Source organism: Rhyacophila brunnea, unplaced genomic scaffold (assembly GCF_057557595.1).
Source record: "Rhyacophila brunnea isolate RB1 unplaced genomic scaffold, BYU_Rbru_1.0 scaffold_7, whole genome shotgun sequence".
NCBI lineage: Eukaryota > Metazoa > Arthropoda > Insecta > Trichoptera > Rhyacophilidae > Rhyacophila > Rhyacophila brunnea.
In genome coordinates this window covers 42,677,106-42,703,961 of record NW_028233339.1, presented here as the reverse complement: position 1 = coordinate 42,703,961, position 26,856 = coordinate 42,677,106, and the positions used below count along the sequence as shown (strand labels likewise).

The window sequence follows — 26,856 nt, the reverse complement described above, 5'->3', positions numbered from 1 at the left end:
TCGGTAATAAATTTTAGCACCTGCATGAACTTAATAAAACAATGCAAAGTCAGAATGAAAATAATATATTGACGTGCTCTGATAAACTAGGAGTTAAGACAAGGATCTCTACAAATGTATCAAAGGACCTACCAGACCACCATTAAAAACAAGCAATTAATTTTGGATCCGTCTCAAAAACAATTAACTTTGCAGCAAAAGAAATTTCATCATTACATTCATACAATCAATACGACTGGATTCGAAACCCTTTCGCAACCAATGCCGAAAATTCTATAGAAGCGCTTTCGTTGAAGTTGAATTGAGAAACGATGGGACTCTAAAAACTAAATTTTGCAGATGTTCCATTGGCTATTTTCTGGATTTCGGTTAAAAAAGAATATTCTTGGATTTGCTCACAAATTTGCTCACATATTAAAAATAATTGACTGCAGCGCTATTTTACTACGCTGGTATTAATAATTTAAAACATTCGATTGTAGGTTACAATAATTATTTATTATTATTGTGTCAATATTCGACAAACAAATATTCTTAACCAGACAACTAACCATAATTCAAGTGGATGTATTAATAAATACAAACATTCAATACCATTAATTTTACCTCAAACACCATTTTAAAAACTCTATTTTAGGGTATCACACTGTTTTTAACCTTAGCGATAGGTAGGGGGGGCAAATATCCTAGTCTGGGGTCCCCCTTCAGGATGTGGGGTCCATGTTTTGGTGTATAAATTGTTTAACATGCGGTGTGTCACTGTCTTCTGTGAAGACCTGTGGTGTGTCGTGGAGAAAAGGTTGCGGGGCACTGATTTACATACCGGTGCAAGTCAGTTTACAGAAAGCCAGGCGGGAACCGCGCCAATTTTTATTGCTGATTTTGGCAAAATTCATGAATACAAAAATGAAAACCTAACCTAACAAATAATCCAGTAGGTATATCAGCTATTTTCAAAATTTGTTTGCCGCTGGCTTCCTATAAACCGACAAGAACAATATACCTACCTACTTGCACTGTTTGAAAACACCTCAGAAACATTGGTACTTAAAAAAATATGACACCTGACAGAATTCGAACCTGTATACATTGAATTCTGGCCGATGCGCTTTACCAATTTAGTCACCAGTATTATATCCAATTACGGCATAACTAGCCGTAATGTGACTGAAGCTTTTTACAAATTATGCTAGTATTATTGACCTTTGCGGCTTGGTAAGAATACAATGGGACTCAGCTTCCAGCGGTTCCATCAATCGAGCAGATATGTTTTAAAATTGGGTTTTATGTTCATAAAGAATGTCACCCTCACAAATATTGTGATATAGTATATTCTATAAGATCCCTTTAGAGCAGTGTGGACTCCTCCAAAAGTGCAATTAGTAATATTATCAAGGCCTGAACAAAAACGATGCATGAGTGCGAGTGGGAAAGTATTCGGTACCCTTATAATCTCTGCGACACGATAAAAGGTCTACATATGTTTGAGTTAGTTTCCAAAAGTATCGCCGACAAATTGTGGTAAATCGCTTCACGTAGCGTCGTAACTCGTGTTGCTAAATTGCTATTTTTTGTGTTAAACATAGTCATTGGTAAATATTTTTAGTTATTTAAGCAGGAAAGATGGTTTTATGTGTTGTATTAAAATATGGTAGCCGTACTGATAAGCAAAAAGATGGTATTACGCTTCATAGGTAAGTTGATACATGTTCGTGATAATTTATTTGTATATTATTATAGAAAATTATATTTTAATTCTGAGCGTCTAGTGCGAGCACTACCGAAATGGTCTATGGTCTCGAACATTTGTAGACGAATGCGTTCGCTCACCCACAAACCAAACGCATGGCACGCAGCTTCATTTAGCAATGCAACGGGTGGCGTCTAGATGTATCTATAGTCTATGAATATTATGCTCTCTGCGAGTATAATAATATTTTATAACAGCTGAGCAAAGGAAAGGGTGAAAAAATGAAATTCAACATTTATCATAAAACATCAATTATTTATTAAAATACTTTAAACTACCTTTCTATTAACAATCATCAATCCAAGAGGTACTTAACTGGGTGGTCGACTTAAACTTAAAAATGTAAGGAGGTGTAACGTGTAATTTCTTTGCTTGGTCTAAATGTATTACAATAAATCATCAATGTTATAAAGGAAAAATCATGAAATTTATGATACAAAAATTAATCAATTTTCTGTGGGTAGGTAGTTACATAGGTAAGTATTGAAAGTAATAAACTTCTGTGACCAATCAAAACGTGGGCGGACATTCTTCTCAGGATGAGCATCATGGTGTAGAGTAGAGAGCCGTTACAAGGCCCAACTCGTCTGGCTCGTAGCAAAGCTATATTGGCTTCCTGGAGTCGATTCGCATACGACACAGCTCGGGCCATGTAAATCAAATCATCCACATTATGGTGAGCGTGGAATTTGTTCAAACAATTCTCATACTGCAAACAAAAAAGCATTGATAAGATTAAGCAAGCGTGTACAGAAATAAACAGAATATTACTTAAAGTATATGCTGTATAAACGTATACTACGTAGTCAACAATTTATTGTTTTTACATTTCATTGCTTGTTTGACTATTAGATGGGTGAGCAGCACATTGCATAGAAAGCCTTGGGGCATAGATAGCAGTGGTGAAGGGTGGAGGTAGGCTGTTAAGAACTGCCATAAATAGTGCACATTAAACTTTGTCAGTCATGCATATTTTTTTCATTGAAATAAGACAACTTACAGATGGTGTTGGGTTAGTTTTTAAAATTCAATTAAACCCTGCGAAAACAAGTCTTTTACAGATTAACATCCACATAGACTTTTTTGGAATACACTTTTTTTATCCCAAATTGCTCCATGAGATTTAGTCGATCACCCTTGTCATATAGATACACATATTTCGGACCATGAATTGGATCTACAATATGGCTGCTGCTCGCTATAAAGACGTGCTTGGTGAATTGTGTGAATCTCTAAACTGTTTTACAAGTTTCACAATGCAGATAATAAACACCTCTTCTCTGAAGTGTATATTGATCTATCTAGTATCAACGATGAAACAAAGACAGATGACAAAATGACTAAGATGGTTATACATAATTATTATATCTTTAAAAATGAAAGTTTATGTCTTGTATATTAATAAAAATGGGATGATATAACTGCAAATCAGACTGCTCTAATTAAATCCAAGCTTCGATGTCATCTGGGAATTGATCAGTGACTTTCTTGAGATGTGCACGATCTACATCTCGTTAAGATTGAAAGGTAGATTTAGCGTATAGTGATCCAAGAATTTTTATTATCTCGTAGTTCTTTGGTTGAGCCTTTATGACATTTTTGAAACATTGGGAGGCCCAGTGAAGGAATAATTGTTGAATACAATAAAACAACTTAATATATTTATACATTGGCTTTGCATGAATTATTTAAATTCGCCCACCATACAGTATTAACAATAATAATTACAACATTATAATAATATAGACTAGAACATAAATTTCAGTCCTCATACTTGATAAAAAAATAAGAAAAAACTCGGCAATAAAGTTGGATGGCAAAATTAAAAAGTGGTCACGATCCTCAGCCATGAGTGAACGACCAAGAAGAAGGATGTAGGTGGCAGTAAAGAATTATGGACCGAGAAAAATGGAGGAAGCTAAGGGAGGCCTTCATCCAACTGTAGATCGACCCCGGCTGATGATGATGACTTGATAAAAAGCTTAGTGCCCATACGCACTTGCGGCAGGCCGCATCGCGGCTAGCCGCATATCGTTTTTTGTATGCCGGCTAGCCGCAGCGGCCTGTCACAAGTGCGTATGGGTGAACAAAACAATTATTGTAAAGCAATTTTCTTAAGTGGTGAATACCAGGTCATATTCTATTATATACAAATTTTGATTCATAGATAGCATAAGGATCTCTTCGAATTTTCGTACTGACATACTAGTACTTTTTAATAGTTTAAATTAAATTATAGATTCTTCAAGATGTTACACAAGATTTAACAATGAAACATTCATCAATCTTCCATACATAACTCGAAACAGGTTCAGAAACAAACCTAATTGATAAAAATGTTAGAACATGACATGGGAATCAACCCTAGATTTATCGCATGCCAGTTGAGTCAGCTTGAGAACATCCAAGATTTTTCGAGGTTCAAGGCCGAGTGGCTTAAATGCCGGCCTATAGAGTCGAGGGTCCCAGGTTCGAATCCTGGGTCTGGCTAGTACACATATTGTTTTTCAATTTGTGTATGAGTCAGAGTATGGACCTAATAGGTTGAGCAAGTGGCTGACATCCATTTCTCGTAAAAACAAAAATCTGTCAATACAAACCTCCACTCTGTGGAGGCCCATATGATCCTATTAGGATCGGACATGGTCGAAAGAAAAAGAAAGAAGAATTTTACTGAGGCTGTTCCAAGTTAACTATTTTCAATGAAGACTGTTACATTCTTAAATCACGTGTATTATTTAGGAATATCAACTGTTAAGCTGTGGACCCAATAGGTTGAGCAAACGATCAATTATATTTCTTGTAAAAAATATCTGTTATGAGACCTCTTCATGAGGCAGCCGAGATCCACATCGGATTGTAGGGCCAGTAAAAAATATATTTTTAACTGTACGCCTATACAAATATGATATAAAATATACATACATTCTCTGAATCCCCTCGATAAAATGATATACATCTGCTCGAGGCCAAAGTGCGGCAGGACAAATGCAGAAAGTGCAAACTGCGTAGCCTGGAAAATGAAAAATGAAGAATGAAAAATTTTCACCCTGCTGAATTATGCGGATAGACAAGGTTCTTGAATTACTATTATGATTACTAGATAGATGGAGCAATGAGATCTTTTTAAAATTTATGTAGAAAGGATTTTATTCTTTTCGTCATAAATTTCATTTCATACTCATGTGATATATGAAATTTATATCATAATATTTACATTAAGTATGTAATTTTATTAATCAGACATAATTATAGGTTCATATAATTTCTTCATGTTTTCTTTACAGACTTAACGGCCCACATGCTCAGCATAGGTAAAAATTGAGCTTTTATGGTATTCTTTTTCTTTTTTCTTTCGACCATGTCCGATCCTAATAGGATCATATGGGCCTCCACAGAGTAGAGGTTTGTATTGACAGATTTTGTTTTTAGGAGAAATGGATGTCAGCCATTTGCTCAACCTATTAGGTATATTCAGAGCATAATCCTGGACATTCCTTAAACGTTTTAGATAATCTATTTATATAATTTTGAAGCCTTATTATCCTTTATATTTATTTTAAATATTTGATGACTGCATAAAGTATTTTTATTACATAAAATAGTATTTTTTTAAACTTTTCGCTCTAATGTTTTAGAATATAGTCATATTTCGGTACATCCATGTGCAGTGGTATTAATATTTTTTAGATTCATTATTTTTTAAACGCATTTACAAAACCATTAGTAAAATTAATGTTAACATTATATAGTGACATATTTACGATAAAAAATTATATTTAATAATCTTTGTGATCCCAAAATTTAACAAAAATTAGGCATTTTATTATTAAAAAATTGGCACGATTAACACATTTGAAGATAATTCTAAAGATACTAATTATAAGCTATGTCTTTGACCATTCAAATGTGATAAACATTCTACGAATAATGTTTGCTTTATAATAATTATTGACCTAAGAATAAGGTACTATTTTTTGAAATACGCCATATTTATTGGCATTTCCCAGTGGTTAAGCTACAACATACGGCCGTAGCTATAAATTGACAAATGATAAATGAAGTAGGGAGTAAGATCATGGTAATGCCCGTGTTTGAACATGTACCGATTTAAAAAAATATTTTTTTTCGGTTAGGTTAGATTATGGTTATGGCTACGGTCGTATGTTGTGGCTTAGCCACTGGGAAATGCCAATAGAAATGGCGTATTTCAAAATAATACTACCTTATTCTTAGGTCAATAATTATTATAAAGCAAACATTATTCGTAGAATGTTTATCAGTTGTGTAATTCATGCGCACTAGAAATCGTATCTGTGGATGATCAGGGTTAAATTATTGTTACACTATAATGGTTTTTCATTGGAAAAAATATTTTAAATATAAAATATTTTTTTTATGAGAAATGGATGTTTAGCCACTTGCATTACCAATTGGATCCAGAGTCATGAGTCATGACTATTTAGAATTTGAATATAAGATAGATAATGCAAAATTGCACTTGGCACATCGTCGCTATAGGATTTGTTTCCCGAATAGACCAAATGTCAATTTTTCAGGAGACGAAAAACAAATTTCATTGTCGTATATTGAAATATCAGTAGATGTATCAATCATTCTTTCTACACTGTATGATTGCAACATTATCTAAGAATAGATTCCAAGAATAATATACTGGTATAAATCAGTAAATGCACAGAAAATGCGTTTTATTTACAAGTACTCGTTGTGGATATTCGGGAAATTTTTAGCGCTCTCTCAGAATAATGGATATTCGGGACAAAACATGGACGTTCGGGACTTAAGACCGTAGCGTATTGCTGAACGGCCCACGGATTACTGAGTGGTTAAAAAGTACGCACCTCAAATATTATATTTATTTACACGATAATTGGTAATGATTACTTTTACTATTTAAATACCTAATGATCGTAATAACCCAAGTTCGTAGGTAATAATAACATGCGGCATTCGCTTTTTTCGGTTTTTTTCGTAATAAGTAATAAAATAGTTTTTAATAATCTTTTTTTTTTATTCAACGAATAATTCACAAGATTTAAGAATGAACCATTCTAATTATTGAACATACATAATTTTGAAAATCACTTCTGAGAAAATATATTAAAACCAATAGAAAAAATCTTTTTGAAAAAAGTAAGACACCCGGCAGGAATCGTCCCTGCATCTCCTGGGTTTACGACCAAGTCCACGAATTATCCACTATGCTACGAGGTGACATACTTATGATGACAAACTTTAACTATTGGCCTGTTAATACCTGCTCATCAGTATTCTTCAAAATCAAGCGACTATTGGCGATCGGTTTTTGTTTATTAAATAAAAGTAGGTATCTACTACTTCAATTACTAACCGACGTCACGGATTTCTCCAATATTTTATGATGGTACTTACTCGTACTTGCTAACAATTTTATATTAATACTTTTTCAAAAAAAAAAAAAACTATGTATATATATCTGTATATTATTATACCTATATATTTCTATAATTAACAATTAAACTTATTACAAACCACCAAATAAATATTATATATTTACTATTGGAATGACAACACAAAATAATAGCATCTATAAATTAATTACCATTGGCTGCTAATATTATTAGGTAGGTACCAATATCCTAAGTATATAATATTCACCAAATAAATAGTTACTAACATACATATTAAATTAAATTAACTATCAGCGCATCCAAAAATAAATCATAGCATCGCCTTTATTTTCATAGAAATACCTAGATTAAAAGTAAAATAAAGACAAACAATGTTTGATTAATAATAATTTGAAATAATAATTATTTTTTACGTCATAGTAGTTGCCGGGTCATACTGTAGAATTCATATAACCGTTGGGATTTTGTGTCATTTATCAAAACAAAATGCAGTTATTTAGGTTAAAATACTCACTTCCATAACTTTACTATAAGTTCAGGGCAAACTGGTGATGTAACAGCTATAAACGATCTCTTCAAATTAGATGAATTCACTATTAAAACAATAGTAACTTTAAAAACAATATCAATAAGACGAAATTTGAAAGAGGATTCCAGACGGCCGAAAAATATGAAAGTGGGCATGATTGTTTTAGAGCTAGACAGCGTGAATGTGGGAGCGAGATGCACGGCGTCAGCGCGGTTTGATTGGCTAAAAGTCATATTCGGGAAATAAAAACTCAGCCAGAGATTTATTTCGACCGAAATTAACTTGGATATTCAGGTACGAATAGTTGGACATTCGGGAGAACAACACGGAGTAATTGTAACTTAACATGGCGTATTCGGGTTTTTCAAAAAAATATCTCTGTTCCTAGATAAAAAAATATTTTTTTTATAAATGATTTCGGTAGAGTTCGATAAAAGAAATTGAACTGCATTAAAATGTCGATTTCGACAAAAATGGATATTCGGGAAACAAATCCTATAGCGACGACATGGCATTCATCCGTAAATCAACAAAACTTAAAAAAACATGAGAATTAATGGATCTTTGATGAAATATGCAAACTCAATTTTGAAAAATTCTAGATATTCATTTTAACTGAATATTTAAAATATTATATTGAACTATTTTAAATGAGAGATGAGTATATTCTCATTTCACAGATTGACGTTTGCTGTGAAAAATATTTAAAACAATGTAAGTATCCCAAACCTTGCTTTATCCTGATTATTTAGCTTCATAAAGCAATGGCCCATGCCGAAATGGGGACGGAGAACAGCCAGGCGGTTGGGGTTGGTTCTCAGAGTTTCCCTGTAGAAGCCGAGAGCGCTGCGGTAGTCTTTTTTATTGAAAGCGATGCACACTTTCCAGAACAGCGAGGGGATGTTGTTGGAAGATTGATTCACCACAAAATTGAATTGCGCTTCCACCGTCCACCACTTTATCACCCTCCAACAAGCACAAGTATGCTCGGCCCAAAAGATTCTGCAAAAAAAAAAAATACAGATGTACAGCATTTTCGCCGGTAAAGTAAATTCGGCTGTTGTATAATGAAAAATCAGTTGTTTTCATTTTGTTTTTCCAAGTCATGTTGTGAATGGATTGAACTTGTAAATTGTAAAGTTCACTTCATATTATTATATATAAAGAAATTTGAACAAAATTTGACTAGGTTGAATAAAATAGGTAATGAAAGTGGGTAGGTATCGTCTTACATGATCATACATGATGATTTTGTCGGCAGTGGTGTATAGGTTTGCGGCTTTGGTGAACAGATCCCGTTTCATGTTTATATTCTTTTCATGGTTAGCTTCCTGCACGCAGTATGTGGCGAGCATGTCCAGGCACCGCATCTGATCTTTCTCCGAGTTAGAATAATCGATGTTGGCCGCGGTGCGGCCCGCATCCAAGATTTTAATGAAGTCATCAGTTCTTTTTGTTTACGTACGGCACCTGTATAGAATACAAACATTTATATGAGAATACGCAATTTGAAAAATTGAAAGGACCCTCGCAAACGATGCTAATAGAAATCAAGATCCGACAGGTCCCATCCATTCATTCAAATATCATTCTCTCTGGACATAAAAATGTGGATAAATGTGGTTGAAAAATTAACCCTGCCTACATCGCAATAAGGGTTATTGTTGTACATTTCTTTCCGAAACGCTAATATATATATTATATTATATTGTAGCAAGTAGTTAAATATTAACTTTACCCACATTGCAAAAAAAGGATTATTCGAGATTTTTGAAAGATGTCTTTGACCTATTCTGCAAAACTTGCCCAATTTAATATTGTGATTTTGTATGAAACGGTGTATTATCATGGTACTTATATCAATGTATACAAACGAGTAAGTTTTAATACCGGCTCGGTTATTGTAACTTGGTTTCTATGGGGCACTATTTCTTTCAAAAAGTTTCAAAACGCCATATGATTAGCAAGGTCTTTTTTCATTGAGGCATGACCATAATAGATTAAATTGGATTAGAAATCATGCATTCTTGCACGCCAATCGAGATATCGGGAAGATTCTACAGGTGTCACTCTTAGCACAGCTATGAAAAACGCCCAATGTTCGGTACACCATGGTATACGCTCGACTATGTGTGTCGAGACGTGGTGGTTGGCGATGGAGAAAAGCAAACATCAGAGAGTAATCATTACCCATAAAAATTGATTAAAAAAGTATTCATGTAGTTATTTAGTAAAATATTAATATACCTACTCAAAAGGGTTCGCAATCCAGATTATAATTGATAGTTTTTTTTTCTACAATAGACTGTTTACCCTAGGAAATTGATGGTGACATTCTAACTTCATTACATTCCATGCGTAAAATCTTATAAGTACTTACTACTTACGCCAACATTGACATTGACCCAGATGATAAGTGGGATCTCTCTAGGCGAAGAATACTGAGTATTTTTTTTCATCTCATGCGGTAGGTAATAATTGTTCAGGATCCAACTTCGATCACCTAAAAACAATTTAGATTAGGCAAACGACATTGGTTACGTCACATGTCATAAAATGAAGTAAAATCACATCACAAAACTTTAGCTAGTTCAATGTAATAATTATAACGAAACTATACATTCAAAACACTACATTATTATAAAATAAGTGATGGTTTATCTTTACACTATTATCAAAAATCAAAATGTTTCGAAGTCGCATGACCAGGCACCTGCTGTAGGTACGAGGAACTAAAGAATGACGTCATTACATTTTAAGCTACGAGTACTAGAGTAAAAAATAATTGCGCTGTACTTACCCGTGTTATGGGAATTCACCGTCTTCGAGCTGCATTAGAAAACTTGGGATGCCCCGTAAGGAATTATTGCTTTGCCGTAATCTATTTTCACATTGCTGCAAAATTCATAATATATTATATTTTCTTATAACGAATAATCGTCAACTTAACCCTTTGTCTATTGTACGGTATAACGATACGCTACGGCCTACGCCAATCGATGTATGAAGCTTCTCTAAGTAACATAGAAAAATAATGAATCATTTCAGCGTATAGGCATGTGGGGCTTATAAAATTTATCTCAGAAATACGACTTGGAAGTTAAAGGCTTAAAATAGTATACGATCACTTCGTTATAGTTTTTTAGATCTGCTAACACATAAACAGTAAAAAATAATGATTCATATTATAACACAGCATAATAATTATTAATTACCTATTAATGATTTGCTGTATTTTTTGCCTAACAACGATATTATGGGTCAATGAGAAATGGGACCAGTCTCAGGAAATAAAAACTACAATTGAGATCGCAAGGAGCGCCTTTCTCAAAATGAGACGCCTCCTTAGCAATCGAGATCTTAACCTAGGTCTGAGACTGCGTATGGTACGTTGTTATGTGCTCTCAATTCTTTTCTATGGCATGGAAGTATGGACGCTAAACCAAGAGATGTCACGGAGACTTAAAGCTTTCGAGATGTGGCTGTATAGACGCATCCTCAAAATTCCTTGGACTGACCGGGTGACAAATGTTGAAGTTCTCAATCGAATGGGGAAGGACCGAGAAATTCTACGTAGTATCAAAACCAGGAAACTACAATACCTCGACCACATTATGAGAGGACACATATACAGCATTCACCAACTTGTCATTCAAGGAAAGATCAATGGGAAGCGTAGCAGAGGACGGCGCCGCATTTCGTGGCTTAATAACCTCCGTGATTGGTACGAGTGCAGCTCCACCGAACTGTTCCGGGTAGCAGACGACAAAGATAAGATCGCCTTGATGGTGGTCGACCTCCGCTAGGGGATGGCACAATAAGAAGAAGATAGGTACCTATCTCTATAAGGTTTATAGATTTTTAATAACACAGGTTTTCAATACGCCGTAAAAAATCAAATTATATGTGGGTACTTATAATATAAGTATTATTATAATTTGGGTAACTATTCTATTCATACATATACTGCATTCCTAATCGCTGAATAAAGACTCAACTCGGTGTTGTCGGCAAGTTAGGTACCTAGGTACCTATATCTCGCCTTAATGCCCTTAATCAATCTAATATTACGTTCAAAGCTGACTGGAAGAACGAAATATTGAGTTTAATAATTCTGTGAAGATAAAATAACAGGAAGATCGCCTCTCTTCTAATTATAGCAAGGAATCAATCATTTTGAGGCTGCTGTTGAGAGATGTCCCAAGACTACAAAATGTTATAAAGGTTTTCGCAACGCCATTTTTTCATTGTACCTAGTCACCCAAGCATTTTGAACCTATAAGATACCTAGACGAAATAATATAGCTTGCCAGCGATTATTATTAACCAATGCCCATACAGGTCACATTAAGTGAAAAAAATGTATGATAGGTAGGTACCTACCTACCATTTATTAGTAATCGAGTGGCAATAGTCGTGCATGATTATCATTTTTGAGGTTTTTACGCCGAACATGTATAATATGTAGGTACATATCTATTTCTATGTATTTAATTAATACATAGATATGGTGCTTTTATTTATGAATTGGTCATAGCATAGTAGTTGGCCGTTTCAACTTTTGGTTGATAAAATAAGGTGTCAGTCATTATTTTATTACGTCGTCTGTTGATATGTATAGCTTGGTCTCCATTTTCATACAGAAAAACTTGAACCAAAATTATTCCCTGTGATTTTTTAAAAAAAGTTATTGGTGAAGACAAATACAAACACTTCAAAATGATAAACACCAGAAAGGCTGTGAAGACACCCCAAAAAATTATAACTTGTTTCAATATTGTGGAGTTATTTTAAAACATCAGAAAATGAAAAGACCAGAGCAGCATTAAATTTCACTGCCATAAGGTAACAGCTTCTACTATGCAAATATACAATAATATTGTTGTACCTACTACCTATGTAGGTATTCAACAGTTTTAAGAACACTAAATGATTTAGAACCACAGTCTAATCACGAACCGACAATCATTTACATAATATTATTATCTCGGCAAGATGACATTGAACCATCCACATCTGTTTATTTGATCCACTGTGGTGCAGTTGAAAACTATGTATTCCGTTTAAAAAACCTACTAGAAAATTGAAGAAAAAAATTAAAAACTTTTTTTTGCAATAGTGAAACAACAGTTGTTATTAAAATAGGTACGAGTAGGTAGGTACATAATTCGGAAAATATTATTCTTTGCAGATGATACATACTAGGAATTATCGATATTAATGGTATTATAATAATTATATAGTAACTATAGCAATTATTATATTTAACACAAAAAATATTACTCCAGTATTGGAAGATAATGACTTGTTTTTGTGTCTGCACTATGTGGTGCCAGATAATATCTCAGATGGTATTTCAGATAAATCCGGCATTCATAAGAGAAACAAGGACGATTCTGAAAGATGGATACAGAGAAATACTAAAACCTGGTTTTTTCAATTATTTTTTTAATGGTTTTTTCATATTATTTTATGTTTGTTTTTGCAAAATCACTTATTTTCCACCAATTTTCGTAGAATTGGGCTCTTATCTTCAAAATTCTAGAAGCTCGTATATTTGTGTATTCCTTCGCTGCAAGGTTCTTTTGTGATTTCACATTATTTTTCGGGTTCTGTAGACTTACTAAATTTAGGTCCCGGACATGTAGCCCTTTTTGGAAATTCAGCCCTGCTTGTAAGGGTAAATAATTACAAATTTGGAGCACATCTGAAAACCGAACAGCTTATATTATATTGTAGACCTTGTAGGACTAATCGTTAATAAATAACCTAACATATTCTCACGAATCAGTTCTTACAACTTTAAGAACTATATACCTACATGCAATATTATCTCAATAACACGAAACGGAACGCAATTTTCAAAGAATCCACGAGCCGGAACGGTATCTTTTAGAATTTCACGAACAGGAACGGCGCTCCGGTGCGTTCCGGTCTATTTCGAGCCCTGGCTTGGTTGTATATTTAATGATGCCAATGTTTAATTTAGACCAGTGGTCCTCAGAAAGTTTTCTTGTGGTCCGCAATTTTTGGGCGTCCAAATGCTAATGCTAAAATTTTAATAAAACCTGTGCAACTGTAAGTATTTGAGCATTGTGTTTTTGTCCTTAAATATATTAATGGTTTTACGTGAAGAAATTAACTGCTATCATACGTTATTATATAATATGTTTTCCTTATACGTTAGCGGTGCGTAAAACGTTTCTAATAATTTCAGTAATCCACAGCTGTAAAAAGGTTTAGAAACAATGATTTCGACCATTTTAAGGGACAAATAAACATTTTAAACATAGTATAGAAGTCTGTCAGAAATTTGAATACCTGAATTGAAAACTATTTCAGTCAAACAAATAATTTAGATGGACTAAAATACCTTGTTCAGCAAGAAAAGAAAAAATACTTAAATATACTCCGCATATATACGCATAATTTAAAACAAAACTTGCCATTCATAATTTTACTCTCTGCAACCAAAAACGATTGAAGGGCTTTGCAATGTTTTGATTGAAGTCGAAAGTGGGCTTACTGCAAATTAGCTTTCCAGTGTAATAATATGTCAATAATTTACTCTTCCTCTTCTGCCTCTTTCTACGACGACGACGACGACGACGACTATAAAACCACTATTCTGTATAGTGATGGAGCAGGGAAAAAAACCAGGAAAAAATTTAGTACTCACCAATGCTTTATTAAATTAATATTGCAATGCCACGTAATATCACCAATGTACATTAAAAAAAGGAGAAGGACCACACTCAAATTGAGGTTGAACGATTCGCTCTGTAATTGAAATGAGGTTGAGAAATAAAAAAAAAGTGTTCATGCTGATTATATAACTGCGTTTAAAGAAGCCTGGAAAAACCTAAGCCATACCATGTCACAATCTCCGCCTATAGTAATAGGGAACGACTCTACCTACGCTATGACCGGTCCCAAGCCCGGATAAAGGATGAGGGTTCGTCGTAGGGTTAATCACCCAACACGGTAAAAAAAAGCCCTGATTACGAACCCCGGACTCCCCATAAACCAACGACCCAAGCAAAGAATTAAGGGCAAACGATTATATATACAATGTGGCACATGGAACGTACGCACTATGTTGCAGCCGGGCAAGATGGAGGAGGTTGCAATTGAATTGCATAAGTATAAAATGAGCGTGACTGTATTGCAGGGAATAAGATGGGAGGGCGCAGGTTTCATAAACAAGAGAAACTACACTTTGTATTAGAGTGGATCTGCAGGTACGCAGGGTCGCTATGGAACTGGGTTCTTAATCAGCTCTGATATCCGCAGGGCAGTACTAGGATTTGAGCCAATTAGTGAGAGATTATGTAAACTTAAACTGAAAGGTACACTTTTCAATATTACGTTCATCAACGTTTATGCCCCAACTGATGATGCGACCGAGGAAATTAAGGATAGATTCTATGAAGATCTGCAGAGAGCCTGCGAAAAAGTCTTCCCACATGATGCTCTAATTATCTTGGGAGACTTCAATGCAAAAGTTGGAAAAGATGAAGCATTTAAATAAGTAGCTGGGCAGCACAGTTTGCATCAAACGACAATCGATAATGGTGAACGTCTATGCTTTTTAGCGGCTGCAAATAATTTATTAATTAGTAGTACATGGTTTAAACATAAAAATATCCACAAAGGAACCTGGAAAATACCTGGAAGTAACCATTAAAACCAGTAAAAGTAGTGCAACCAAATAGAATGATCACATTCTTATATCAAAAAGAAGAGCGACAACAGTGGAGGATGTGCGCGTCTGCAGAGAAGTCAATTGCGATTCTGATCACTTCCTGGTGAGAGCAAAATTAAAACAAAAAATCTCCTTAATACTGAAAAAAGAAGGCCAGAGAAGAACTAAATGGAGAGCTGAAAAATTGAGGGATGAAGAAATTTTGGATAAATACCAGGAATCTATAGAAACAAACTTAAAAATGACTTTAATAACCGATGATGTGAATGTGGACTGGGAAAATACAAAAAACTGTGTTATCACGAGTGCCACAAAAATTCTGGGGGAAAACAAAGCAAAAATAGATGCAGGATGGTTTGATGATGATTGCAGGCAAGCACTGTTTGAAAAAAAATGAAGCAAGGAAGAAATGCCTACAAAGGGAAACTCGCCAAAATTACGAAACTTATAAAGAAAACAGAAAAACTGCAACAAAGCTCTGTCGAGAGAAAAAGCGATTGATGCTCATGAGAATACTTCAAGACATGGAATGTCAAAGAAGAAACAATGATCTCAGAAAATTTTACAAGACTAAATCCTATCAACCCTGATTAAACTCCTGTAAGGATAGTGAAGGACAAATGCTGATCAAAAAGAAGGACATTATGGAAAGATGGAAAGGCTATTTCACAACACTTTTAAATCAGGCTTATAATAATGGTCATGAGGAAACGGAAGAAGTATTGTACCACACTGCTGAGGAATTTATTGATGAGCCTACTCTGCCTGAAGTAAGAAGAGCATTAAGAACGCTGAAAAACAATAAAGCACCTGGAACCGACAGGATAACAGCCGAGCTGATAAAGACTGGTGGCCCTACACTGGAAGCAAATATCCACAAGATAATTCTCAATATTTGGGAAAAAGAAATTCTACCTGAGGAATGGAAGATGGGTATAATAATCGTGCCTATTCTGAAAAAGGGAGACAAAACAATCTGCGATAACTACAGAGGGATCACAATTCTAAACACAGCTTATAAAGTTTTCTCATCTGTACTGTATAGCAGGTTAATGATCTATGGTGAGGAAATCCTGGGAGAATACCAATGCGGCTTCCGACCAAATAGATCCACCATAGATCACATCCATCTCATGAGGCAAACTATGGAGAAAGCGCACGAATACAACCTGACACTCCACCACCTGCTTATTGATTTTAAACAAGCTTTCGCCAGTGTGAATAGGGATAAGATGCTGCAAAGCCTAAAAATACTGGGAATTCCCTTAAAACTAGTAAGGCTTACAAAGACCACACTGACGGATACTAATTACAAGCAGATCCAAACAGAGGATGATCGACCATGGTGGCACTATGAAAATAAAAGCAGAAAACGCTGGGCTGGAAATAAGCCAGTCAAAAACTAAGTATATGGTCAGCACACGCGATCAGGTACCGCTGCAGAATATAGTCATAGGACAGCATGCATATGAAGGGGTGGACAAGTTCACGTATCTCGGATCCAGCCTAAATACCCAAAATAAGACAGCAGAGGAGATAAAAATCCGCCTTATCTCCGGGAATAAATGCTGGCATGCCTGCAAGCGACTGGTGGGGTCGAAAATTCTAGGCCGAAGAAGTAAACTTCTAATTTATAAAACGATTATAAGGCCAGTGGTCACTTATGGCTGTGAGACTTGGTGCTTGACTCAAAACGAGGAAAACAAATTAGCTGTCTTCGAGCGAAATACTCCGCAAAATCTTTGGACCCACGTTGGAAAATGGGAACTACAGAATTAAAATGAACCACGAGTTGGAAGAGCTGATTGAACAGCAAACAATCATAAGACACTGTAAGTTCCAAAGACTACGATGGGCGGGGCATGTGGAGAGAATGCCTGAAGCTAGAGCGCCAAGGATCATGACGAAGTGGCTACCCCAACGGAAGAGACCCAGAGGCCGTCCAAGAAAGAGATGGGCTGACGCCGTAGAAATTGACTGGCTTCATATAGGAAGATCCGGTAACTGGAGAAGTGTGGCGAGAGACCGGAGTGAGTGGAGAGCGGTTGTGGAGGAGGCCAAATCCCACCCCGGGATGTAGCACCGTGGAAGAAGAAGAAGATACCATGTTACATATTTATGCCATCATTTTAATAAAAAAAATATTGGTGTTAGATTTTACAAATCCATAGGTACGACCAGGAGGAAAACTAATGACGTATATTCGAGCACTGCAATATAATGGATCTAATAAATGGAAATATTAATTTAAACTGCGTTTTGGTGAAGAATAGCAAGAGCTCCCTCCAATCTCTTTGTCCCTGTACGAATAAATTAAAGTACTATTATGCAACCAAAATTCTTTGCAGCCTTCCTCAACTATATCAAGAAAGGCATGAAATAAAATAACTAAAGATCCACCATCATAAGTTGGCAGCCGGTCGAATTTGAAACTAAAATTGTCTATCGAGGATAAATTTGTTACAAATGCCATTTAATTTTACAACATGTTTCTCGAATTATGGATTGCATAATATTTATACAGGAATCTACTACCAATGAAAAATTATAAATTACCATTTTTTTGTTAGTTATGGTAAAATTCTCAATGTCATACTAGCGCCCTCGCTGAAATGCCAATTTATGATGGTAGATCTATAAGAATACCTTCAGTTCTTGAAAACAAGTATGGTGGCTGATTATCACTAATTTTATAATAATCTGTCATTTGAAAGCTAACTCGAAAATTAAAATGAATTAAATATTATTTTGTTCATTTATGTGATGCTTATTACCCCTATTTATGCGATTTTATTGAATTTTCCAACATAATGTAGACAAGCAATAGATACTGTAAAACTTGGTGCTGTTTATTTTAATTCAAACATTGTAACTCCCAGCTCAAATCTCAAAAAAACAAAAGCAAACCATGTAACTCCTCTATATTCTATGTTAATAAATATTTTGTAAAAATTACCAGATTTACTCATTTATAACATTAAAATACTAAAAGTGTTCAAATTTCCTAAACCAGTCCGTTTTATTTTAAAACAGTTTTTTCTTCCTTCTGTGAAGTTGGTTAATACGGAGTCACAAGTTCCGCGCATATAGTTGACGAAATGTCATTCCAATATTATCTTTTGAAGAAAATATCGTTGCATAAAAATACATTGCATTTTTCAAAAATATGCATACCAACGTAATTATTGTATTATAACTTATTTATTTCTTATTACGGATCATAAGTTAAAAACAAAAGGTACCTAAGTATACTTATTATTTACTGCGTTTTTGCTTATGAAATTAACAAAATCATAAATAAAAAGACAAATTTTAAGTTTATTAATGATTTTTTTTAAGATTTGACACTTTTGTGTATACAAAATATTAAGTTTTAAGTAATCTATTATAGACCGAAATATTTAGAGAGCATACACCGTTTTGGCTATTTTGCGAGACTCTGTTGACTGGATCTTCCAAACGGATGCGGTTGTTTTTGTTCAGGATATTTTGACGGGGTACTTAGTGAAAATAGAAAAATGGGAATTTTTCGCGTAATTTACATGGAAAAACAATACAAAATACATGAAAAATCATGTAATTAAATTACTCAAAGGTGTGCATTTAAAAAGTGTGGAAAAAAAATGTTTGATGTTAAAACTTGACAGCCATTCAAAATCAAATTTATAGCTTAATGTAAAAGATAAAAAATTGAAAAATCATGTTAAAAGTTTTAAAAAATATATGTAATCATATGCACTTAACAAAACAATTTTAAGGTAAATTTAATGGTTCAAGTATCAAGTCACTAAATTTAAAAAAATAATATCTCTCAAGATATAATCTCGAAATCAAAAAAAGCACGTGCACAAACGTAAGCCAATAATAGACAAATTGATGACCTAATAAAAAGTTAAAAAAGTTTGTTGGGTGGTTCGACTTAACGTTCATCAAATATTTCATATCAAATATCTCACGCACTATATGAGAAAAAAATTAAAAAAGTATGCAGAATTGCGCATTATCTATGTGACAAGTTATTTCATTAAAAAAAATATTTTTAAACCCACGCATTCAGGTTTTGCATACAAACTTGCGCGAAATTCAAAATATTGAACAGACTCAAACATTAAAAAACAGTAGTTTCTAAATAATTAAGGAGGTAGGTATATGAAATTAACGAAATAAATAAATTATATCACTTTCACATAATGCAATTTATATGCGTATAATTTAGGACAATGTGAAGTGTGCACCAAATAAGAAGATTTGTAGCATATTATTCAGTCGTCCGCCAATTTTAAATAGGTAACTTTTACAAGAGTAATTTTGAAAGTTTATTTATCAAAGATATTCTTTTCATACGTACTATGTATCTGTAAACGGATTTTTGCCAAGCATCGCAAAATACCCATCAACATTGACATATATAATATAATATTTATATCCACATGAACCATAGCTAACACTTAGTTCCCCCCACCCCGCCCAAATAAAATTTCAAAAATGGGGCCGGGAGGTTCGAGATGGAATCTGTATTCAAAACAATTAACAAAACATGGTAGGTATGTAATGATGATCTGACAAAATAAATAACTGTATAACCCGTTTCTGGCTGTTGCAATGCAGTTGGCCGTATCACAGTTCATCGTGAGCTGTTATATCGGAAATAGATGGCGGTACTTAAGTATTATAGTATTGCGATTAAATTCATGACTAATAATTAAAGACAGAACAAAATAGGCAGGTAAGTAAATTAAAAATACAACTATACCGTATATTATTTGTATGTACTTATTTATATAAATCCTGGTAGGTTTTCGGAAGTATCAAGTCGTATCTATCAAGTATTTGATGATAACAATAACGGCGTTATTTTTTTTATCTCAATGCTATACGGCCATCTCTTTCCGATAAATTAACTCACGGCGAAAATAATAATATGTAATACGTACAATAATTTTATTTGTAATCATAAAAAGGCGCGAAGAGAATGAGTACTTTTAACAATATTAAATAGATGTCACTCTTCTTTGTGTGCCATATCCGTTATCGGACGTCGGCGATGAATTTGGCCATTTGGCCCCTGTCCGTCGCTGCTCTGAATAGGGATGGAGTGCTGAGCTCAAACCAGTCCCTGAGGTTCTTGAGCCAGGACGTTCTTCTTCTACCAGGGCCTCGCTTACCGGAGATCTTCCCTTGAATGATGAATAGTAGAAGGCGATACTTCTCGGGATGCCGCATGATGTGGCCAAAGTATGCCAGTTTCCTGGTTTTTATTAGTTTGACTATTTCTTTGGTCTTTTTCATCCTTGACATCACCTCGACATTTGTAACTTTGTCCTTCCAGCTGATACGAAGCATGCGCCTATACACCCACATTTCAAAAGCTTCAAGTTTTTTGAGAATCATTTCTGTGAGCGTCCAAGCCTCTACTCCATATAAGAGGACCGAGAAGACGTAGCATCTCACCATTCTAGTTCTGATTCCTAGGTGTATATCATGGCTACAAAATACTTTTTTTAGACGAGTAAACTCCACCCTGGCTTTCTCGATTCGGCATCTCAATTCCGTGGTATGGTTCCAGTCATCATCCAGAGTGCAACCCAAGTATATAATGGAATGTGTTCTCTCTAATGGGACTCCATTCACTGTGCACGTTCTGTCGTCTATATGGGACTTACTTACACTCATGTATTTTGTCTTTTTAATGTTCAGATTGAGACCGTATTTATTACAGGCCTCCGTTACCTTGTTAATGAGAGTTTGTAAGCCTTCTCGACTGTCTGCGATGAGCACTGTGTCATCTGCATACCGCAAGTTATTGACAATGACTCCATTTACTTTGATCCCTTCTTTTGATCCCAGCAGTGCTTCGTCAAAAATCTTTTCAGAATATATGTTGAAGATCATTGGGGATAGTATGCAGCCTTGTCTCACTCCTCTTTGAATTTCGATGCTTTCTGTCATTTTGTTGCTGACTTTAATGGTGGCTTTCTGTTGTCAGATGTCACTAGTGGTTATGAAACAAGGCAATAATTTACGGTACAGATTTCAAAATCGCGCACCAAGTATTTCCTACATTATTGACATTGAATGACGATCATTTATTTGAGAAAAATACTCGAATTTCGACAGTGAAACTTTCGCGTAGGTATATTGATTGATACGACACAGCTGATACGGTGTGAGCCCGTAGGCGTGTATATTACATAATATGTAGGCGTGTTATAATAAAATGGAATTATTTAAAAAAAATCAAGTTTGCTGGAAATTATTGATGACACGTGTATTTATATAAGAAGCGGACAAAAGCGGAGTAGTTCGATAGGAAGAAGCTTTTTATGTAAATATAATTGCCTATACACGTTCTGTTAGGCATTGTCTTATAGAAATTTATTCTTATACACGTGAACTTTAGTAAGGTTACCTCAGTTGAGGCATGGTCTAAAACTCTAAAAAGATCGTGACTAGGCGATGCGCGGATCGCGGGTGCAAATGACGCGTGCCGAACGAAATATAATCTGTCATATAAATCGAACGTGCGTCCATTTAATGTTCTGTTTATTGTTCTATTAGTAACAATAATAATGTATTCATTGACATGTTTTCTTTTTCAAGTAAATGGGTAACGTTTTTAGTCATCTTTACACGATTTAAGAATTAATACCCCCGTCGCCATCACGAAACAAATTGACGTATTGACACCTCGACGTTCGCTCTTCGAATGCTAGTGAGTCCAAAATTTCGTCGCGCCTATAGTTGAAAATTATTTGGCGTTTCACTAATGTATTCCACATACAAAAAAACTTCTGCGACAATAAAATTGTTTGGCCTCGCAAGTGCGATATTGACTTGCTCGTGCGAGAAACTGCAAGTGTTTGCATAAAAACTTCGCACGCTACAAATAATGTTCAGTTTACAATTCTCGGACTTGCAGCTAACGTGCCAAAAAACTGTATGAAGTGTTGCACTTTTCTTTCTACTAATGGGATGAGGTGGGTAAATCTCAATAATACTTGGAATAATTATTCTTGTCAGTGCTTGCCGGTAAATAGTTCTTGGCTCTTGCAATGTCACATCTGCATGATAGGGGAAAATATGGGAAGAAATATTAATTGCAATTTCACAACAACATCGTTTGTCACTTCTATCGGGGCGGGGAGGGGGGTCCATTTCGAAAAATATCCAGAGAAATATATTATTATTGATTTGGCAGTAGGGGGCGGGGTTAACAAAATGTAGCAAGTGCCAAGGATGTCAAGGATGATGACGTAATCTCTATTAAGAAGCGTAGAATTACTGAAAAGATAACCTACATGCCGTTCATTAAACGCATGCATGAGTTAAATACGGTAGGTACCAATTTAGCTAATTTGACCAAACGTTATTACAGTGGCGCACCACAACATTGAAATTGAAAGCCAATAGCAAGCCCTCCGCAATAGCCGCTTTTAGTGAGTCATGTTTTAGCAAGTGCATAGCCAACACGCCACAAAAACGGCAGTCAGTCGATCTAAGTAATCTAAGGCCAATAGTTAAGCCAAGCCAACAAATAAAAACACGGCAGAAAATGATTTGAAATTCTCCAGCACCCTCTAGAAAAATTTCTTAGATTTTAATTTCGAAACACTAATGTCGGGTTTTTTTAGAAACTCTAATGAAAATGTCAAAAAATTCTCGGTGTGTGGTGTACACCGAGTGCAATAGACAAAAGTCCGATAAACGAGAAATTAGGCTGTGTTCTGTTGGGTAGGTTTGTGTACCTATAAGTTAAATGCAATAATACTTTTTTTTTTCATTTTCAATTAATATTTTGGAACTTCACTATTAAAAAAACCCAAAATCGACGATAAAAATTCGGCGAAAAGTACGACTACACCCACCACCATGGGCTGACAGGTGACAAATTTGTTATATTATAAAAAAAAATCGCATGTGGTGCTATACTACTTCATCAAAATTAACATAAAAATATTAAGTATGATGAAAATATGATAACTACATGATAATAATTCACGTGTATCATTTTATATTACAATTATTTTTAGTGTTTTTAGAAAAATAAAAATGGTTATTTATCCAATATCCTGGAAACCCAAACATGATAACTATTGAAATTGAAAGCCAATAAACCTTTGGGCTTAGACAAATAAAAACACTGGCAAAAAAATGATTTGTAATTCTCCAGCACCCTTTTTAGAACAATTTCTTAGATTTTAATTTCTAACACAAAAATTTCGAAACACTAATGTCAGGTTTTTTTAGAAACCCAATCCCTAATGGAACTGTCAAAAAATTCTCGGTGTCCACCCGAATTCTGGAGTGGTGTAGGTCATGGCTGGGGAGGGCTGACAGGGCTCTAGCCTGGGGGCCCGGGGTGTGGGGGGCCCGGCGTGTCGGGTTGACCAGATAAGTGAGATAAATACACATCATAAATTAGCTTTAATAGTAAAAAAAAGTCGGCTGTGGCGCTATTATACTTCATGGCCATGAACATTTTCAATAATTGTGCAATATATTTTTTGATTATTATGTGTCGATACTCGACAGCTGCATTATTAAAGTGGATGTATTGAAAATCGCCAATAATTCACTGTATAAGTACCCTTAATTTGAACTAAAACACAATTTGAAAAACGTTAATGTAGTGTTTCACACTGCCTTTAATCTTAGCGGTAGGTAGGGGGGCCCCCAAATATCCTAGTCTGAGGGCCCGTTTCAGGATGTGGGGACCATGGTGTAGGTACACCGAGTGCAATAGACAACGAGAAATTAGGCTGTGAAGAAGAAAATAAGCCTATGGGACTAATTTTCATTCTCCTCCTTGGCCCCCCCCCAATATTAAATCCTGGATGCGCCACTGCGTTATTATATAAGTGAAACGGCAAATAATTTTCAACAGTAGGTATGTGGGGCGTAATTCCGGCCGCGTTGCCAGTCCTGTAGACCAGTGAGCACGTCAATTTGTTTTGTGATGGCGTCGGAGGAATATATTCTTAAATCGTGTAAAGATGACTAAAAAACGTTCCGCATGTACTTGAAAAAGAAAACATGTCAATGTATATACTATTATTATTACGAATATAATAATAAACATGACATTAAAAGGACGCATGTTGAATTTTTATGACAAATAATATTTCGTTCAGCTCGCGTCATTTGCACAATACGCGCATCGCCTAGTCACGATCTTTTTAGACCATTCCTCATCTGAAGATGTTAGTATACTTTTCAGTTGTGAAGTGAAAGTTCAGTGGTCGAAATGGACCGTATCGCATCGGAGCGCCTTTCGGCTTTGTGAAATCGGAAAATTATCGCTCTGAAAAAATAATTTGACCGTCTGAGCTCGATAGACATCAAAAATTCTAACACACTTATTTTTTATAAAATACACATAATATTTGATAACTATGTTAATTGTCGAGCTCTCCGGTTCGTTAACATTTCCATTTCGAGCGCTGAAAAAGTCCCACTGCCTTTAACCCTGGGTGCCCGCGTCAAGATGTGGGGGCCATGCTAATATATCTACAGCGACAGCCTCATTTACATTATGGAAAACTGCCACTTCTTTAAAAAGTTATTATGTTTCTATTAGTATTCGCCGCCCCTACGCAACGCATGGCCTGCCTACTCCCACGGGATGTCACTGCTTGTTCAGCATTAGGTCGCCCTGTGGTAGCACTTTTAGATCCTTTTTTTTGTGTAATTGAGATTATTTGCTAATAGTTTGTGAAAATAGTCCCCGAACAATTAAAATTTTAAGTCTCGGTTTGTTTTATCATGGCTAATTAATTTGGGTTGGTAATTATTTTATAAGAAAATTTAACTATAAATAGAGTATAAATCTAAAATCACCGGTAACGGTGTCGAAGCAATGCTTACACCTATAATATAAATCTCACCTGTCACTAGGGTCGCCAAACGTTCCACGTCTACCGAGACCGTCCCAGAATTCTATGGGAGTCCTTCTCCTGAGTGTCCGGTAAGAAACCGCTAAGCAATGAGATCTTTATATAAATTGCTGTAATGTTCTCTGACCTAAAAAAAATCAAGCTGATAGTCAGAATATTCTAGAAAGAATGAAAAATTGGACCTGGTAAACATTGTTTCCGAATCTCGTCAATAATTCTAGTCGGTTATTCACGCCAAGCAAGAGTTAATTTCTAGTTTATAGAAACCAGCACAAGTGGATATTGGCAAGGGTGGAAACGGAAGTCAAACACTGACTCCTTAGTATATAGAAAAATAACTGACTCATTCAGAATTTGAAAAAATTACAAAAGACAAGTCAGTTTGGTAGAAATCGGTAGAAGCAGCAAAATACTATTAATAATGTGTTAGGTGTTGGAAACACTGGTGAATTTATTGTATTAATAAACCATTCCTTTTGTTCCACAAATAATTCACAAGATTTTGAGAATTTAACTTTCCATATATTGAGCATACATAACTTAAAAACGCCTCATATATATATATATATATATATATATTATACCCGCTAGAAAAAAATCATATTTGGAAAAAATACGATGCTCGATGGGATTTGAACCCGTATAACCACTGGCATCGCCCCAATTGTGCATTAACCAATTATGCTACGAGCCTCCTATCTAATTACGACAATTTAAACTAGTAGGTCATACATGAAACATGAAACGCTTATCAAATTGCGTTTTTCTAGTGGGTATACATATATCCGACGTGTTTTCAAGTTATGTATGTCCAATTATTGTATTAATTTAATTTGGTAAGTAATGGTTATTTTTAGTATTTGTTCCACAATTCAATTCCATGAAGAAATAACAGTACCATGGGAGGGTTGCAATGCTCTAGCATGGGGTCCCGAGCTTAGAGGGGACCGGCGTGGCGGGTCGACCAGTTGAGTGAGATAAACACACAGATAAATCACAAATTTGCTCTAATAGCAAAAAAGTCGCCTGTGGCAGAATTTTAATTGAAGACTGTTTGATGTGATATGATGATTGATATAATTACATGATAACTCACGTGTAGAATTTTTTTAACTAAGTAAGTATATATATTTTTAGTGTGTTTCCAGATTAATAAAAAGGCTATTTTTTATCAATTATTATTATATTGAAGGGAAATTATAATTACATGTTACTTCACTAGCACAAAAAAGACTATATGTTTTAATTTTTGTATCGGGCAACACGTACCGGAATTGTTACAATAAAAGGTGGCCAACCTAACTGTCACGTGTACGATTACATCGGTCGCGTGCGGCACGAAAATTAACGCGAAAGTAGAAAATCATTCGCAGAATGTTTGCAATCTCCATGAGTGCTTTCCGAAAAAAATTACCGCTCCTTAAATAATAGGTACCTATTACCTTTCTGAGCACACAAAAAAAAATTACGTTGTCACAGTCAATAATAATTTTAATATAAGTAATCCGAATTATTACATAAGTAACCACAAATCAAGATCCTACCTATAGATCAAGGCACCCACACGG

At 35.0% G+C, this 26,856-nt stretch overlaps 2 protein-coding genes across 3 annotated transcripts; both read right to left on the bottom strand.

Annotated features, from left to right (window-relative positions):
• Positions 1-1,984: 1,984 nt before the first annotated feature.
• On the bottom strand, positions 1,985-25,415 carry LOC147064929 (uncharacterized). 2 transcript variants are annotated; one of them, XM_085957625.1, is made up of 7 exons: positions 25,280-25,415; positions 10,491-10,585; positions 10,071-10,193; positions 8,923-9,160; positions 8,420-8,692; positions 4,676-4,763; positions 1,985-2,459 (listed from the first exon to the last, which is right to left on the bottom strand). In XM_085957625.1, exons 4-7 carry the CDS (start codon positions 8,928-8,930, stop codon positions 2,193-2,195), a joined length of 636 nt encoding a protein of 211 aa, XP_085813751.1. In that variant the 5' UTR covers positions 8,931-9,160; positions 10,071-10,193; positions 10,491-10,585; positions 25,280-25,415; the 3' UTR covers positions 1,985-2,192. The 2 variants fall into 2 exon arrangements, with proteins under 2 accessions (XP_085813751.1, XP_085813752.1); XM_085957626.1 differs by having other exon boundaries at positions 10,078-10,193.
• Positions 20,424-20,849, bottom strand: LOC147064930 (uncharacterized). Its single transcript, XM_085957729.1, has one exon. It carries the CDS (start codon positions 20,847-20,849, stop codon positions 20,424-20,426), a length of 426 nt encoding a protein of 141 aa, XP_085813855.1.
• Positions 25,416-26,856: the final 1,441 nt, after the last annotated feature.